This window comes from Pleurodeles waltl, chromosome 2_2 (genome assembly GCF_031143425.1).
Source record: "Pleurodeles waltl isolate 20211129_DDA chromosome 2_2, aPleWal1.hap1.20221129, whole genome shotgun sequence".
NCBI classification, from domain to species: domain Eukaryota; kingdom Metazoa; phylum Chordata; class Amphibia; order Caudata; family Salamandridae; genus Pleurodeles; species Pleurodeles waltl.
Genome location: NC_090439.1, coordinates 994,763,889 through 994,782,027, shown reverse-complemented (window position 1 = coordinate 994,782,027; position 18,139 = coordinate 994,763,889). Strand labels below are relative to the sequence as shown.

General features: G+C 45.4%; 1 protein-coding gene across 1 annotated transcript in view; it reads left to right on the top strand.

The window, feature by feature from the left end:
* Nucleotides 1–18,139, top strand: part of LOC138282815 (transient receptor potential channel pyrexia-like) — a 1,013,831-nt gene that overhangs the window by 929,304 nt on the left and 66,388 nt on the right. The window contains exon 21 of the mRNA XM_069220730.1: nt 2,230–2,293. Coding sequence (XP_069076831.1) covers nt 2,230–2,293 — 64 coding nt within the window. The remainder of the gene's footprint in view (nt 1–2,229; nt 2,294–18,139) is intronic.

Sequence of the window (18,139 nt, the reverse complement as noted above, 5' to 3'; positions counted from 1 at the left end):
TTGGCAAAAGTGCAATTAGCCACGTAACAAGGGTTGATAGCCAAGGCGGTAACAAAACCTCCCCACGGAGGGATAAACATAAACCATTTACCAATGTCATCAAAGGATTTTTGAAGGGCTAGCCCACTAATGAGTGATAGTGATGGGCGTGAGGTGGGCGTTGCTAAAAGCCCAGATACATACCAACATGTCAGAAACGCAGCGCATGTGCGCTGCTATGTTCGACCTAAAAACATACATCTAGCTTTCATTAGCAGATGACACAATTTTAACAGAAAGAAGTAGAGTTTTGACCCTTTGTGTTCATTTCACCACATCATGAATGTTGTGAGTTGTTTTTTTTCCATTTCCTTCAACCAAGTAGTAGACTGAATCTGGCCGAGATAAAAGTGGTTTATAAAGGGATACCCCAGGGTGGTTTATAAAAGCAGGAAGGTATAATGAGAGAAAATCACATAGAGCTGAGGCGATACGATAATGGAGTGCTTTAAATATGTGCAGCTAGATAAAATAATACAACTTTTTGGGGCTAAAAAAATGAAGACTTCCCCGCCTAAATTCAGTGCTGTTCTGAATAAGTACACATCTCACCCACCAACCTGCTATAAGGGTTGCTCGTGAGGTTAGATGATTGTTCCAAATGAGTTGCATCGGATGTCTTTTGTGGTTCAAGATGGGGTGGGGGAGGAAGATGTAAAACAGACAGGGTCGTGTTTGTGTATTAAAAGCGCTTGGAAAAAGGCTAGCCCAATTATCAAGCCGTAAAACTGGACGTGTACATTTTAATTTTAAAACATTAATGTAGTTCATATCAACAATTTACTTTGTGTGTACTGCATGCAAGTGTTTTTATTGAATTTTCCTCGAGTGTGAGTCGGCACCTTTTTGACCCACTGGTAGGCATTGTGAGAAACCAGCACTGTCTTCAGCCTCTGAAGAACTCTCAGTCATGGCTCGGTATAAACACTGCTTGTAAGGAGCCACGATTGAGAGCTTTGGCACTGATCCTAAAAGTATTGCTGGTTTCTGTCAGTGCCAGTTTGCCAGTAAGTTTGTTTTCCCCACCACTTTCAGTTGTCCAGCCACCACTGCTTGTGGGATCCTCCACTGCACCAAACTGTTTTTCAGGATTAAGACGGGGAATTGCAGTGCTTGAGTACAATACAATAAACAATATCAATACATTTCCACCATTCTCTCAGTTCTACAGATGTTGATGAAGGGCCCTACGGTATGTGAATGCTGCAGAATGGTCTAAAAGGAGAGAGATTCAACACCACTTTGACCAAGACTTCTGTATGGATCCTCTTCGTGCAGACATCTAAATTAGTTCAAGCCAACTACTGCCCAATTCCAATCTAACAACAATGATACTTACAGTTTGCATGTTATGCTATATAACTGAATAGTTTTGCAGTAGAGCATAATTTAGGTTTGGCTTCCAGGGTCAAATGCAATGTACAACGTATTGGTTTTGGTGCCACTGCTGCACATGTGAGCTTCTTTGAGGTGCATATTCCTGAAATAAAGCAGGAGGTTGACTTGGTCGTGTTTATATAAACATCTAAGTAATAATGTTGTTTATTGGATTCAAGCACTTCAGTTGCTTTGGAGGACGCAGACCAAAGTGAGATCTAGAACATTTGCTGGAGTTCTAAGTACAAACATCTGTTCTGAATTCAGTGGTGGGGCTTGTAGGCTTCAAGGCACTTGAATGAACCATGCACATCTGATAGGGACCCAGAGGGGGCTATGTGGGAAACCTGGCCCATACGAAGATATGTAGATATGGGACCCTGATGAGAAAGCATGATGGTCCATCCAGCGCTGTGGTTGGATAAGCAAGAGACATTGCGGTTCTGGACATGGTGGCACGCGACATGAGGGAATGATGGTTAGACATGGCAAACCGGTTTTGGAATGTTATATTTAAATGAGTGATCTTCCTATCTTAATGCAGCAGCAGCATCTGTTCTTCTACACCTTTTTCCTCGCGCTCAGTGTGATTTTGCCTTACAGGGACCTCACAAATAACTGAAAAAAGACTGTCACACTACGGAGTTCTTGTTTTGCATTTGACGTGGATGTAGGTTGCAGACGCGTTCTAAAAATAAAACGAAATTGTCTAAATATGTCAAAGTGAAAGAATCAGTCGTTGGTTGCGCTTAGAGAGCCATGCAAACGCCATCTGGCGGTGACTGTCTGACAGTGGCTTCTTTTCTCTTGCAGGACCAGGAACCACAGCTGACATGCCCCAGATGGGAGGTGCGCCTAGCAACATGCCCCCGACCCTGTGAGTACTTTTCACCATTTAGCTATGGGGAGCGAAGCTGTTTGCTGAAATTGTGTGGTTTAGCGTTTTTAAGTGGCATCTTTCTAGTAAGATAATTATTGGCATGTAGGGATAAGGTCTGATGGCCCGTTGAACTGGCAGATGTTTGCAAACATGCAGGTGTCATCTTTCGAAGTATGTGAATTTATTTTTTTAATTAAGGAGTGATGCAATCTTTTAATGAATTAAAGGCCTTGATGTCTGCTACCCAGGAAAAATAGCGGGGAACCCATTCCTAATTAATGTCAACTTTTAGACGGCTGGGCCCTTTAATAATACGTTTTGTGTCCTATCAAGTAATTGCATGTGACCTAAAAACACTATTATCTTTAATGAAGGTATGGGGCTTCCACTCTGCTGATTGGCCACGTAGAAAACCTACTTTATACCTTCAACGGGCCAAACATAACTCAGGTACTTTACACTGTGATAAAGAAAATGCCCTGCTGCCTTGAAGACTTCATTTAATTATTTGAAATGGGTTCTGCACTTTGAATTAAATTACTAGAAGCAAAAAAAAAAAAAAATAAGACCTTTCAACCTACAAAGGCAAAATACTGGATCTGGTCCAATAACCTGAGGGAGCATGGCATTTCAGTGATTATACTGCTGCTTCGCGGGTCCAATTACTGAGATTGAATTCATCGCCAATATATCCTTCGAAGTAATGAAAGACCGCACTTGACAAGTTGTAATGTAGGTTAACAGTTCACAAGACACAAATCGATAACTTGCGCGTCCCTATGTAATGGCAAGAGATACATGATATTTTATCATATTAGCAAGTATTGAACTAGAGCGACAAAAAAAGATAGTTAGCCCAGAGCAGCCAAAACCAAGATGGAGGTAGAGGCGACTGTGAAGCAGAGACTGCAGTGCAGGAAAGAATTCTGGCAGACATAAACCACCCCTTCAGAGAAGCAAAGTGGAGGAGCTGTGACTCAATTAGCAACAGCTCATGAATGTTTTTATAGCAATGAAACAGGAAAAACCTGACACGAAACAGCAGGCTGTGCAGCAGCCATGATGGACTGGTATAGGTTCCATAGGGAGAATGTGTTACCTCCATGATCGTATGGGAATTCACAATAGCTGTGGAACAAAGAATTGCACCAATTCTGATCTTCTGGGAGAAAGTTGATATTGTCAGCATAGCTAAGTAGCTATATTCTGTGACCAGCCTCCGAACAAGATGTATTTGCAATAATTACATCACTTTAGAGCCTGTAGACAAGCCTAGGAAGACGTCTCCCATTGTTACTCAGTAACTGAAGGTATTATTTAGTCAGGGGAGATGGAGCCTTCCTTATTTTAAGGCATATGACACAATTTTAATGATACACGCCATGCCATATTTACTTTTACACCAACTCCAATGAAACCTCCATTTTGGTGGCTACCAAAAAGACCTGTGTAAAGCATGATGAAGACCACCTAGGGAGTATAAGAGAAAGCACACGCTGCTCTTACGTAGCCATGCATATGTACAATAAGGCTAAGCTCCTGTTCAGACATCCATGGCTAAATGACCACAATACTTACACAACTGTAGGAAGAAACCTGTGGAGAAAAGTAAGTGTGGCTGCACCTCTTTTCATGAAACCTTTAGGGACTGGACTACGTGGTGCAAAAAAGTAATCCGTGCCATTCCTCCTCACAGTCATGGCTACTACTAATAGGAAAAAGCCAATTAAAAAAGCCAAAAGAAGCACGTCTTCTAGTGTCCTTTCCGCATCTTTAGTAGGGTTAGAGGTACAGTCAATGGAAAGCATCTGTCAAAAGGAGCAATCTACGGCTGCCGTCTGTTCGTTTCCTCGATGCGTTGTACCAGACTTGAGCACCAGCCGTGGTGCAGTGTGTGCTGCAGCCCATCCGTCGTCGGGAAGAAGAAACATTCCTCTGGTTTGCTCTCCGCCCACCAGCCTCCTCCTAGGTCCTTGTGATATCTGGTGATGCTCCGGGTATGTTGCAATACTGTTAATCTCTGTGTTCTACTACGCTCACTAGTGTACACAGAAGGGCCTAATGATCACTAAAGGGGCCCCTGATCTCCCACTTGGTGAAAAATGACTATCTGCTCCAGTGACTGCACTCACTACCATGGCACCACAAACAAGCCAGAGGGAGCACAGCTCTCTTGTAGATCCCTTCTCTCCACAGCCAGTTTCCACTCTACATGCTCCTGTGAGCTCTCAGACCATCCACAGCCTACCATCTACATTGCCTCTTCAGAGCCTAGGAGTGAGACAAGCAAATGGGGGCTCAGACAAGAGCTCTAAAAGATCACAGCCATCTAAGGCCCTGGCAACGAGTGCGTTGACGGCATACTGCACTCCTCTGAAAATCTAATGGCTTAACCTAAATCACGATAGTAGATTCTGGCAGCTACATCTCCCCGTACGATTTACATTCATGTGCTCTTTGAGTGCTCCTTTGTGAAAGCTTAGTGTAAGTCCACCTCTTTGTAGAATGTGGTTGGTAGTGGAACAGAGTCCACTTTGAAATGAATGCTGGTGTGTAGAAGTTTTTCAAGGCAAGAGCTATATTGAGAATACAATCTAAGGGCCAGATTTATAAGAAAGTGGAGCAGCGCGGCGCTGCGCCAAAATTGGCAGCACCATAGTGCATCACTTCAGAAACTCAGGGATGAGCCGTATTTACGAAACTACAGTGCACTCCTGTGTTTCCGCTGGTGCTAAACTTAGCTGCCTAGCACCAACGCAGGCAACCTTACACCATAGTGCAAGGGTGCCTGCGTTTCAGGGAATTATTGTTTATGTGCAGGAAGGTGTCCCTTCCTGCATGTAAACAATCAATAATGGCGAATTGTTACTTCTATGTATGCTGCAGAATGCAACACACATCGAAGTAGTAAATCGTCAAATATTTAATGATTGTTTATGTGCAGGAAGGGACTCCTTCCTGCACATAAACAATCACCCATGGCGTTTTGCTCTTTCTGTGTGTGCTTCAGAATGCAGCACACATTGAAAGAGCAAAAACAAGGAGAAATAAAGGTAGTTCTCCTCGTTGCGCAATGCTGATGCCACCCCTGGGGTGGCGTTAGTTTTTGGCACTGCCTCAGGTTTACGAATACTCATAAATCTAGGGTAACGTCAAAAAGCAATGGGTGTTGCATGGGTACGCCCACAACACCCATTGCACGCCCCTCTGCCACAGAAAACTGCATTGGGGAGCCCATATTTGCAAGCCAGCATTAAGCCACAGAAAGTGACTTAACATCACTCTTCAAATATGGCTCAAGGGGCTTGTTTAAGAGCCCCTATGGGGCATATTTACAAGGAACTGGCGCATCGGCTCAGATACACCAGTTTCCTTGCGTTGCCCTGCACCCCCCTAACGACACCATGGTAGCACTCTCCAATACAGCACACCATAGCGCATGTTTGCACAATAGCATCAAAACTTGCTATTGTGACTCTTTGCTGGACAAATGCCAAAAATGTTGACGCTAGTCCTGCAAAGCTCAGGAAATAGCTTAGCGTCACTTTAGTGCCTGTCCTGAACAGGTATTAAAAAGTGATGCTAGAATGGTACAGTGAAATATGGAAATTTCACTTTGCCATTTTTTGGGGCTCCCTACGGGGTAATGCCCCCCCTTGCACACATTATACCTGGCACATGTATTATGTGGTGCAAGGGTTTGCAAAGCATGTACTGCACCACTGTTTAGCGCTGCCACAGCATAAAAAACAATTATGCTATGACAGAGCTAAGGGGGGCAAGTGGCTTGTAAATACACCCCTAAGAGTTTTATACAGCACTTATGGGGATCAACAGAATTACTTTAAGAATCTGAAAAATCCTTGGCTAACCTTAGAACAATGGATCAAAGAAATGTAAAATGTGGCATAAATGAAGTATCTGTTAGTCAAGGAGTAAGAGTGTAGACGGCCTTTATCAGAAATCAGAGCACTTAGCAAACTAAACTGACATGAGAAACTACTGTCCCAGTCGTTAGTAGTTTGTACCTGCCGTGCCCTGCCAGCCAGTCTTAATTCAAAAAGACAACTTGTTGGCCAAGGCAAACGTGACTCCAGGGCAGGACTCGATCCCTCTCTCTGAGGGATCTTTCCCAATGCATCCGCCAGGTGATGGATGATACTTAGGCAGAATATTGTTTTCCTCATCCTCAGTCGACTTTCTCTTCCTCACAGCTAGGTTTCAGGTGATTGAGTCTAATTCCGAGGTCCGTTCACTTGGTATTTGACTTGGACACATATATACTCAAGTTGATCCCACGTTTAATTCTTAATTTCAAGCTAAATTGCTCTCCAGGCATACCAGAGAAATCCAAATACTAGGGATTTGTCCCCTGGCTAATATGTGAGGCTCGAATTTGACCAGGATTGTGAAGGGAAGGGGTCTTCAAACTGAGGGGTGGCCTCCCAGGGGGGCCTCAAGTGATCCCGGGGGGCGCCAGCCTCTGGCCAAAGGAAGCATTACACTCTATAATGGGCCATCAATAACGTCTTTTGTCATTTATATTCTGGCTGGGAGAAGGTGTCAAAAGGGAAGGGATTTCAAATATTCTTCAACCCCCACTCCCACTTCTAATAATGACACTGTGGACACTTTTACACGTTATTAAAGCCCACATGACCAGAATAATGTTTGCCAATTATGTATTTGATTGCAATTTTAAATCGGTAACAGAGCCTACCTGCAATGTTTAAATAAGTCTAGACCGATTTAAACATTGCCAGTTTAATAAAAATAATTGGGGAAAATGTTGATGGGGGCCCCAGTGATTTTTTTTTCACGGGGGCGGTGCATTAATATATTTTGAAGACCACTGGTGTAGGGTGTGCTGTTTCCATTTCAGCACATTGCTTCACACATGAGAATGTCCTGCCTAGTTGACGCGTGGGAGTCACAGGTTGGTGTAGGAATGGCAGTATGAGCAGTGATAGGCCCTATATGCAAGCAGGGATATGATCAGTGATGGATCTTATGTGCTTGTAGGGGGTCTGGATATTATTGTACTTTGTCCTCGGTGCTGCTGTGCCCCCTCAGTTTCCTCCAGTGCCTGAAGATGTTGTAGTCCTTTGAAAGCCCAGTCCTTTCTGCCGTTCCTCTCCTTCATCCTCCTTGCAGGCCTGTGAAGAATCTAGCTGAAGTCTGTCCTCTTCCATCAGTTCTCCTCATGGGGACCTATACAATTTATAAAACACCCCTGACGCCCTGCACCTGGTCCTGGGTTTTCCCTGCTGCTTCTGCTGTGGCAAACGTCTACATTCTGGTTTCTCCTGATGTATGTCTCAGGGCCGTGCTCTCTCTGGTTGAAGCTCTCCACCGTTAACATCCATTCCTCCCACCTTCCTGATCCCTCCAACCCTGTTTGCACTCCTGCACATGGACTCTCTCCTGCCTCGGGTCTCAGGTAGGGTTGACACCTTTCTTAGAAACAAATACCAGCCACGGAAATACTTTTGCCATTCTGGGCCAGCCAAAGCTCTTGAAGAACAATTTGTGTAAAATGTCAGGATTATTTTTTACTTTGGTTATTAATCCTCTGTTTGCTCTAATAATTATTTTAAAACGATTTAGCCAGCTCCCAAATACTTTCTAAGTCATTTAGTTATGCGTTTATAGCTTTATTGTTTATATTCCAGAAGAGTAACAGTATTAGATTTCTTAGTCTGCCTGAATATTTCTACTGGCCTGGACTAAAAGCACGGGCAGTGGCTGTCAAACCACTGCCAAGTGGCAAACCTGGTCCCAGGCCACTTTCCTCTGTCATTCTGTCTTCCCCCTTCCCCTTGCTTGTGAATCTCGCTGACCCCAACTCTCAATGACCACGCTTGGTTGCTGACTCTCCCTCTTTCAACCATGACCAACACCTGCAGCATACCATCCTGATGTGTTCATCCAGTGGATCCATTAGCCAGTGACCTTTCTACATCCTCCCCTTTATGCGTCCTACCCAGAGACTTTAAGGCCACCTCAGTGTTACCCAATCGAGAGAGTAGGGCATCCCAAAGACAATGTTTCTCCTTATTACCAGGGATGTCAGAGGGTTTAGGAGCAGCCGCCTTTCCTCCCACCAGGTTCCGAGGTATATAGGGGTGTCTCTTCTGTTTACCCCACCTTCAGTGCCTACTTAGTACTTATGTAGTTTAGATTTAAACCGGAGGAGTGAGGGGTAAGTAAACGCCTCAAATGTATTCAATGTCATTCAAGGTCTTTTCCTCTAAGAACAGCTTTTCATTGGTACACCCCAAAAAGACATCTTGGGTCATCTTCCCTTAGGAAGGTGACTATACCAAGATTTCGGTAAGCTAGACCGGGCGGCCGCTTCTTTTTTGTAGCTGCTGCCAAATTATGGAACACTCTGCCCACCCACATTGTGAGTCTTGATTCCTTTGCTGCCTTTCAGAAGCAACTCAAAACATGGCTCGTCTCTCTTCCATAACGGCAGTTCTCTTTGATTTTACGGCTGCTGCTCTCTTTTGAAGTTCCCTTCCCTTCCATTCCATCATTTTTTCCCCCTTGTTATCTGGTGGCTCTGTGTAAAATTAAACTGCTTGTGAGTTCTCCGAATGAGTTAACTTGGGTGTCTCTCTCCTATATTTTATTTATTACATGTCTTTCAAAACTTGCACTACCCAAACTAGATTTCTGAGTCAAATAATAAACCTGATTGTTTCAGCTCACTATTGGTCAGGTGTTGGAGAGGATTACAAGTAATGCACTCTATAGGTAGATATTGAGGGACAGATAAGGCGACAGTAAGTGATAACATAGTTTCCCACTAAAATAGAACACGTTCAGCATCATCAAGCATTAATGCATTGATACCAGTGCACCAGATAGCAAATGGCTCATTGATCATATTAACAGTAGCAATATGAAGAGCACAAATCTCATTATCATAGGTTAAGGTATAAGCCTCTGTCACAGGAAGTTAGGTCATTGGGAGTTAACGAGTTTTTCAGCAGAGGGAGTATGGATGAGATGGTAGAATAAACAAATCAGTTCATTGAGGCGCAGGATTGGTCATACATTTCGGAGCTATGGGATGCTGTAATGCATGGAAAGCATGCAAAGTCTTTTGCATTTATAACAAGTGCGTCCAGTTCACTTCGGTATCAGTGCTCTTTCCATTCTAAGCAAGATGCAAGCAAATATTTCTAAAGGCTATTCAGTTAAACTTTGAGGTTTCTTCGGTCACACACAAGGCACGCATGGAAGCCAATCACAGGTTAAGTCACACGCAAAGAGCTCATCAGACAACTTGATTAGAATTCAAGCACAAAAGACTCAAGCCTTGGTACCCGCTCATTTCCTTATCCATCCCTTTCCTTATCCAGCCCTGCATCACTGTATGCTCCTCTCAGCAGCCTCCACACACAGGGACAGGGCTAATCAATGGATATCTGCCCCCCCCATACATCCTACCCCAGGGTAACGGTTGTGCAATTACTAAAGTGCTGCACATTAGGCCTGCATTTAACGTTCAAGTATTGTGTTAGATTAGACTCTGGCCCGGGTCCACAAGGATTGGCCTCCCTATCCACTGGTGCAGGCACTGAGTTCAGGGAACCATCGCTTGACCACCCGGTCCAGATTACTGTAGCCCCACACATCCCACTGAGCATACCTGCTGGTGTGGGGTCCAAGCTTCCTGGGATACGAACAGTACTGTAAAGGCTTCAGGGGTGCAGTGGTAATTGAAACCCGATTTCATTCTTTAAAATATTAGACCGAAGCTCTGCACTAAGAAAAGACACTATAAATATTTTAAAGGGATTTTATTTCAATGGTCTCATCCTGTTGGTTAGTACATGAGTAATAACCACACAGAATATAATTTAAATGGTACTTACGCATGTGCCTAGCAGAGAGATTATCATCAACAGTTTGAACATAACTAGAATGGTCTTCGCAGTTTACCACTCTAAAACTACTTCGGTGTGCTACACTGTGAGAACATGGAGTAGATAACTTGCCTCTAAAGTTCCTTGGAGCCCCGCGCACTGCATACCTGTTCACAGCAGGTCAGCTGTGGTTATCATACCTCGGCCTGGAAAGAGTGTTCCCCCAGAAAGAAAGCACACGATAATCTGAGTTCAGCTTCTCTCATTCCTGTATGGCTCCTGGCAGAAGAGTGCATTCTACGACAGACTGGCAGCATCTCTCATGATAACCTGGTGTGAAGGCCTCTTGAATTCAGTGATCAATCCAAGGAGTTTACATAGGGTTGGCCACTGACTTTTAGCATATGTTGGTGGGCTTTCCAATAGTCCGAGATATAAACAATCTAAACTAGCATGATGACGATATGTCAACTCAAACTACATGTATATCTTTTATGTCTACTCTCAAACCCTGAAATGTAGATACTGCGTAGCTTGTAGCAGACTTGTGTTGCCTGATATAGAAAAATGGGTGTTTAGTTGAAATGAACGATAATGACATGTTGAATGTGTCCCAAAGGCCTAATTTGGCGTGCCCAAAATGGAGGCTTATGCTGAGATTTTATGACACAAGACCAGAGAATGGAGATGTAGCTCAGTGCACTTAGAAGCTGCAAAGGCCTGCAGACATGGACTGCAAGAAGAAATGCTTTGTCATCTGGACAGTGAAGTTATGATGAGTCTCATGAGTGCACCAAGTGTAACCCTGCACCCCAGGATATCCCTGCATCTCCCCGTGACTTCGAGCACGTGCCACAGCAGGCTACTTCTTCTTGAGCTTCCCAGAACCCCAGACATCTCCCAGTATCTGCATACCATTCAATGCATTTCGGGACCCTGGCCTAGTACATTTATACGATTAGAACCTCAAAACAATATACAGACTACGTCAAACAAGCACCCAAATTATGACATGTTCAAATTTATTCACAAACAAAAAATATACTAAAGTCGAATGTTTTATTTTAATGCAAAACTAGGAGCTTTTTAAAATGCGGTTTTATTTCTAAAAGATATAGCGATATGCTAGACTAGCCTTTCTCTTCGTCTTTTTTGCTCCTGGTGAATGCTCTCTTTGTGGTGCAGCACATCAGTGCCTCAGTTGAGGCCACCAAGCATTCACCAATCAAGCTAAATGTACCAATCTGAATTTTAGCTTCAATTTCGGATTACAACTTCACAGAGCTTTTTGAAAATGTTAATGTACATCTTGCTCTTTTATGTACGTATATTTTATTAATATGCTAATATTAGTCAATTGTCTAAACAGTTATGGATCCCCCGAGTAGGTCCAAGGACCACAGTTAAGAAGCACTGCCCTACAGTCTGACTCCAGTCTCCATTGTACCCAGCACCTCCTGGTGCAGCCTAGAGCCTCTCAGAGATCTGCATGCATAGGCTTTCCAACTACATGATCTCCTCCAGTGGATCCCAGTGCAGAACCCTGTACCCAAGGCGTGGCTATCAACATTGCAGCAGGTACAGTAGCACAAGGACTCAGCAGTCTGAGGAGCCCATCGCACCATGATTATAGCAGTATTTCATAAAAACCTTTGGATGGGGAATCTGTAGCTCTTAATTTCAGCAGATGGTTTCCGGTGCTCAGCACTGGCACTCAATTGTCAGCACCGGCTCTAGTGACAGTCCACGACATGGTGGTGTTGTCTGCCTAATTCTTAGATAGTACAACATGTGTGTTCAATAAGTCAATATACATTAAAAAAGAATAATACCTGTGGCTCACAGTCTGAATTGTCAAACTTGTACGGATGCAATGGTTAGTAGTTGTGTTGGTCCTGTCATGGCAGCACTGGTGGGGACAATGAGCGATGCAAGCTGTAGTGGCCTCCGAGAACGGCCCTGGCACTTGCTTTTTTCACACATTAAACACTGGGAATCTGTTTTCCTTGCTTGCATTAGGTCCCATAGCAACCTTGATATGCCACTGCCCAGCAAATTTCTGTGTATTCATGACCTGTAATTCCCTCTGTATTTATATTTATGACCTATTGTATAGCACCTGCAACCACTGGCATCAGCTCCCAGGGCACCTGCAACCACTGGCATTAGCACCCAAGGGACCTGCAACTGCTGGCATCAGCACCAACTGACATCAGAATCCACGGCACCTGCAACCACTGGCATCAGCGCCCAAGGCACCTGCAACCACTGGCATCAGCTCTTAAGGCACTTTCACTGCAACTATTGACATCTGCATAATCTAGCACCTGCCCTGCACTGCAGTATTCATTGTAACTACACAGTGGCACCCACAACTTACGGCACCTACCCTATATGGTGCCTGCGCCTATGATATGTGCACTAACTGGGAAGGCACTTGAAGGCACAGGAAATTTCTGGGGAAGTCACATACATGGAGACTCAATGGTAAGCATGTGGAGAGAAAGATATGGGAAGGCAGAAGCTCGAGGAAACAAAGACCTAGGGAAATGTGGGGTGACATTGGTAGAAGAAGAGACACCTTCTTTCACCGTAAGATCCAGGACACATACAAAAGATCCTCATTGAGTCCCACACTGTTCAACGTATACATGGCCCCTCTTGTTTCCATCGTCAGAAGCCACGGTATGAACATCATGTCAGATGAGGATGACACACAACTCATCATGTCCCTCACCGAAGACCCGGACACAGCCAAAAGGAACTTTCACTCAGGAATGGAAGCAGTCACCTGGATGAGAGAAAGCCACCTGGATGAGAGAAAGCTGCCTCAAGCTCAACTCCGACAAGACGGAGCTCATGATCTTCAGAAATGCCACCTCAGATTGGGAAGACTCATGGTGGCCCACATCTCTCAGCGCCGACAGAGCATGCCCGCAAAGTAGGAATCATCCTTGACTCCTCCCTATCCATGATCCGCCAGGTAAACTCTGTTACCTCCACCTGCTGGCATACACTTCTTAAACTCCGGAAGATCTTCAGATGGATCCCAGCTGAATGTCGCAGGACAGTGACCCACGTCTTAGTTATGAGCAGGCTTAACTACGGCAAAGCCCTCAACTATGAACATCAAAAAGCTTCAACTCATCCAGAACGCCGCCGCCAGATTCATTCTGAACCTCCCTCGCCGAGAACACATGTCCCAACACCTGAGGACCCTCCATTGGCTACTGGTTGAGAAGCGAATCACCTTCAAGCTTCTCACCTACACGTACAAGGCCATACACTACACAGGACCAGCCTACCTGATCCACTGCGTCTCCTTCCACACCCCCGCCAGATCCCTCTGCTCCACCCAGGTGGCCCTAGTCACCGTCCCTCGCATCCAAAAAAACACTGCCAGAGGACAATCTTTTACCTACACTGCAGCAAAGAGCTGGAACAGCCCCCCCGACAAGGCCTGTCGCTCACCATCTTCAGGAAGAACCTCAAGACGTGGCTCTTCGGATGAGGCCCCTCTCCTCCTCTTGTCCCCCCCCCCCGCAACTTGGGACCCTCACGGGTGAGTAGCTGCACTTTATAAATACTGATTGATTGATTGATTGAGGCTTCAGGAACCAAACCCCCCCAGCACTGCTCACCACCACGGACCTTGCACCCCACCAGATACTGAACTCCTGGACCCCATCACCATAGAAGACACCCCAAAGACTGACGAACTCCATCCACTCGGGAGCACCCTCGGATCCATGCCCTCATCACATCCTCAATCTGACTAGCGCCTCCATAGCACCAGAACTCTGCCGAATCATCAACCTATCCTTTAAGACTGCTACATTCCCCTCAAACTGGAAACACCCTGAAATCAGCCTGCTACTCAAGAAACCCACTGCTGACCCTGGGGAGCTGAAGAACTACAGATCCATCTCTTTGCTCCCTTTCCCAGCCAAAGTCACAGAGAAGGTTGTCAACCAGCAACTCACTGACTTTCTCAAGACACCATATCCTGGGCCCTTCCCAGTCCAGTTTCAGAAGGAACCACAGCACCGAAACCTCACTCTAAGAAGCCACTGATGACATATGCATCATATTGGACCACAGAGGCACTGCCACACTCATCCTCCTCGACCTCTCCGCTGCATTTGACACAGTCTCCCACTCCACCCTCTGCGACAGACTGCACAACGTTGGCATCCGAGACAAAGCCCTGAACTGGATCAGGTCCTTCCTCACCGGAACAACACAAAAGGTTAGACTACCACCATTCACATCTTAACCTTAAGACACTTGCTGCGGAGTGCTCCAAGGATTCTTACTCAGCCCGACCCTTTTCAACGTCTACGTGGCCGCACTCCCCAAGATCACCATACAACACGAGCTAAACATAGTCTACTATGCTGACGACACCCAACAGATCCTCTCCCTGTCCGAGGACTCTACACAAGCCAAGAGGAATTTCCACAATGGAATGAGAGCAGTCACCGCCTGGATGGAGGCCAGCTGCCTCAAGCTCAATTTGGACAAGACAGAGAGCCTCTTGATCGGCTCCATCTCTTCTGCTTGGAACAACTCCTGGTGGCCCACCGCACTGGGTAACATCCCCGCCCCCACAGACCATGCAAGCAACATGGGCATCATCCTGGAATCCACTCTATTGATGACCTGACAAGTTAACGCCGTCTCCTCATCAAGATTCCACACCCTCTGTCTCCTGTGGACGATTTTCAAATAGATTTCCCCGGTCACGAGGAAGACGGTCACCCACGCACTCATCACCAGCAAACTGGACTAAGGCAATGCACTCTCTGTTGTCATTACCAAGAAACTTCAATCAAGACTACGAGTCCAAAATGCAGCATCCAGACTCATCCTGGACATCCCTGACACAGCCGAATCTCCTCCCACCTCAGAGACCTACACTGGCTCCCAGTCAACAAGCGCTTCACATACAAACTCCTGATCCACACCTTCAAGGCACTGCACAACACAGGACCAGCATACCTCAACACCGCCTCACCTGATATGTACCCAACAGACGTCTCCGTTCCTCGTAACTTGCCCTGGCAGCTGTCCCCAAGATCTGGAAAAGTACAGCAGGAGGAAGATCCTTCTCCTACCTAGCAGCCCGGACATGGAACACACTTCCCCTCAAGCTCAGACAGACTGCATCACTGAAGCAGTTCAGGAAGGACCTCAAGACCTTGAGCAGCACGCTTCATTCAGCACATTGAGACCCTATGGGTGATTAGCAGCGCTTTGCAAATCCTTGATTGATTGATTGATTGAGGGAAGACACAGACAATAGGAGTAATAAACAGTACAAGAAAGATAAAAAATGACAGATTCTGGGAGATGCAAATTCTGGGCGACACAATCGTTAGAAGACACTGGGAAGACAGGGACACCGGGAGGAATATACATGGGGAGACAGACACAAAGAGAAACTTGTGACTGCGGACATGTCACCCTAAACACATCTGCTTCTCCACTCAATATAAATTCCTGATGTCATCCCCACACACCTGCCCCTACACTCTTGCTATGCTGATGTTACACTCCTCCCTCTGGCATCAGCCTAACACATCACACCTCATCCCCTTCCTTTTCCACTGATCCTGTTCCTACCATTCCAGGAACTACCACATGGAAACCTTGGATTTGAAACAAAGATTTTATAATGGTAAGAAATACATGATTAATCTTCCGTGGGCTGCATAATAGACAACAGCAGCAACAGATATCATCTGGACTATTCAAATACAAGCATGTGCACAATAAGTTGCTGGTGAACCCCCATGAACAACATGGCCAGTTGAAACCAATGCTGGTTGAGAAGAATGTTGCAAGGCCCACAGTCCAACTCCAAAGCAACCAGCGATGGGGTTACCAACAACTTACAATATACTTGGGAACATCATACACTCGTACAAATATTGGACAGAGGAAACTTAAAAATCCACCACCAACCACAGTCAAGTATTAATGTGCACAGGTTGGGTGGGAGGTTATAACCAGCCTTGGTATTTGCAGCACTGACCAAGCGAACTACTCACAACACAAAGGCAGCTCACACCCCTCTCCAAGGCTAAAAGTACCACCCGAAGATGACAGCTGCAATAACGTGAGACACATAATTGGAGAAGGCTGTGCTTTACAAAAAATGTGCAGCATAACATACCAGCATCGCAATCACGCTGCCCGTGCCATAGGAAGCAAAAGAGAAGGGGCGAGGAAAGGAGTTCATCTTTTCTTGAAATCTTAGGCTCCTGGAAGTAACCCATCTGTCTGCTAGATTCACCTTCACCAGAGTAATTCCTCAGGGGAAAGTAAAGGAACCCACAAATAAAGGAACCTCACCTCGACATGCACAATTTGGTGAGGACAGGCGGTACCTTTGTGAAATCTACATGGCCTTTAATATCCACAATATGGCTGTTTGATGTCAGTCATTCTTTGCAGAAGATGGATGCAGTTCCGCTGGGTCTCAAAGATAGACCTGCAAACTACATCTGAAAACCATTTAGGATGAAGCACAATCTAATCCCAGTGCACCCCAGAAGGTACCACGCAGACAGAAATTTCCACCCCAAACTTTACGGGCCCGGAACCACTGGACCTAGCTTGACTGGGTGTGGGACTATCTCTGGAGAGGAACATATTCTCCCTGCGGGCATGCTCTTTTCGGGGGATGAGCCCTGAGATGCCTGTGATGATAAGACTTTGAAAGAACTATGACGAGTCTCTTTCAGATTACATCAGTGCCACGTTCCTAGTTCCAGCCCGGCCTTCGCGGCGTTAGACTCATTGCTTCTGGGGAGGATAGGAGCCGGGGCCAGGATTGTAAGCATACTTTAAGTTTATTTGAACCCACAGCCATTGCCCTTAAGCCTCTTTTCTTCCTTTCGCTGCCTAATGATGCTGTCTTTACCTGCCTTTCCAAGACTGTAGCTGAAGTGTCTATAACATTCGTGCAGACCTGCCGACATTATGGAGTTGCAGTGCTCATTTATCATACCTATTGACCTTGTATCGGAAATAAAACTTTCTGGTTTGTGGTTGGCAGCTGGTCTGCAGGCCCCGTTGGTCTTAGATGCTTTGATTCCATTTTCCAGGCTTTGTCGCCGAGTTGTCCACGGATAAGCATGGATTTTGGGAGCGGCCATCATTGCGTGTGTCTGATTTCCTGCAGATTAAAGGGCGTTGAGTAATGTGATGTTAGGTGTTGGGTGTGGCCGGGTTCAGTCACAGGTGCTCACTGTTTGCTCTTTTAGTCACAGTGGTTGCGTTTGGTGCCAAGTAACTGTGTGGGCAGCGCAGAGCTCTCTTTCAGACGAACGTGCATTGCAGTAAATGAAATGCATTTTGAATTCCTTTCAGATGCACAAATGTAGTGTGTTCTTTTTGTCTCCTCTTACAAACGATGTACACAATAAATAAACTCACATCCTCTCCACGTCATCCACAAGCAGGTGTTGTATAGGTGTTACTGTTGTTGTAGTTCAGCTGTCACAGCATGAGCTCTGCTCGTGCTGACGTCTGCTGCATGCTTACATCATTAGGTTCTCTGCAGCAGCACGTTCTGTTTATTTTCAATAGCGTGTGTTGTCTCTGATGAGAATCTCGTGAGTTTCAGTTTGTTTCCTGGTTGTTGAAGCTGATGGCTCGTGTGCAGGCAACATGTTGTATTTTGAATGGCACAACCGGTTTTGAAAATGTAAGTGTGACATCGGTTGGCCAGTTTTCTCCTTGTTACCTGTGCTCATGTCATGCTGGTTGTGAGCTCCTATTTTGAGGCAAATTAAAGAACTTTTTCACAGGAATCCTGCTTGGCCAGCCTCAATTTATTTCTATTTCAAGGCACTTGCAACATTTGGCGACGAGTTTTCTTAATTTTTTTCTGTTTGCCTTAAGTTTATTGGAGCTCACAACTGCATCGTTCCTTGTTCTAAGTAATTAATGAACGGAA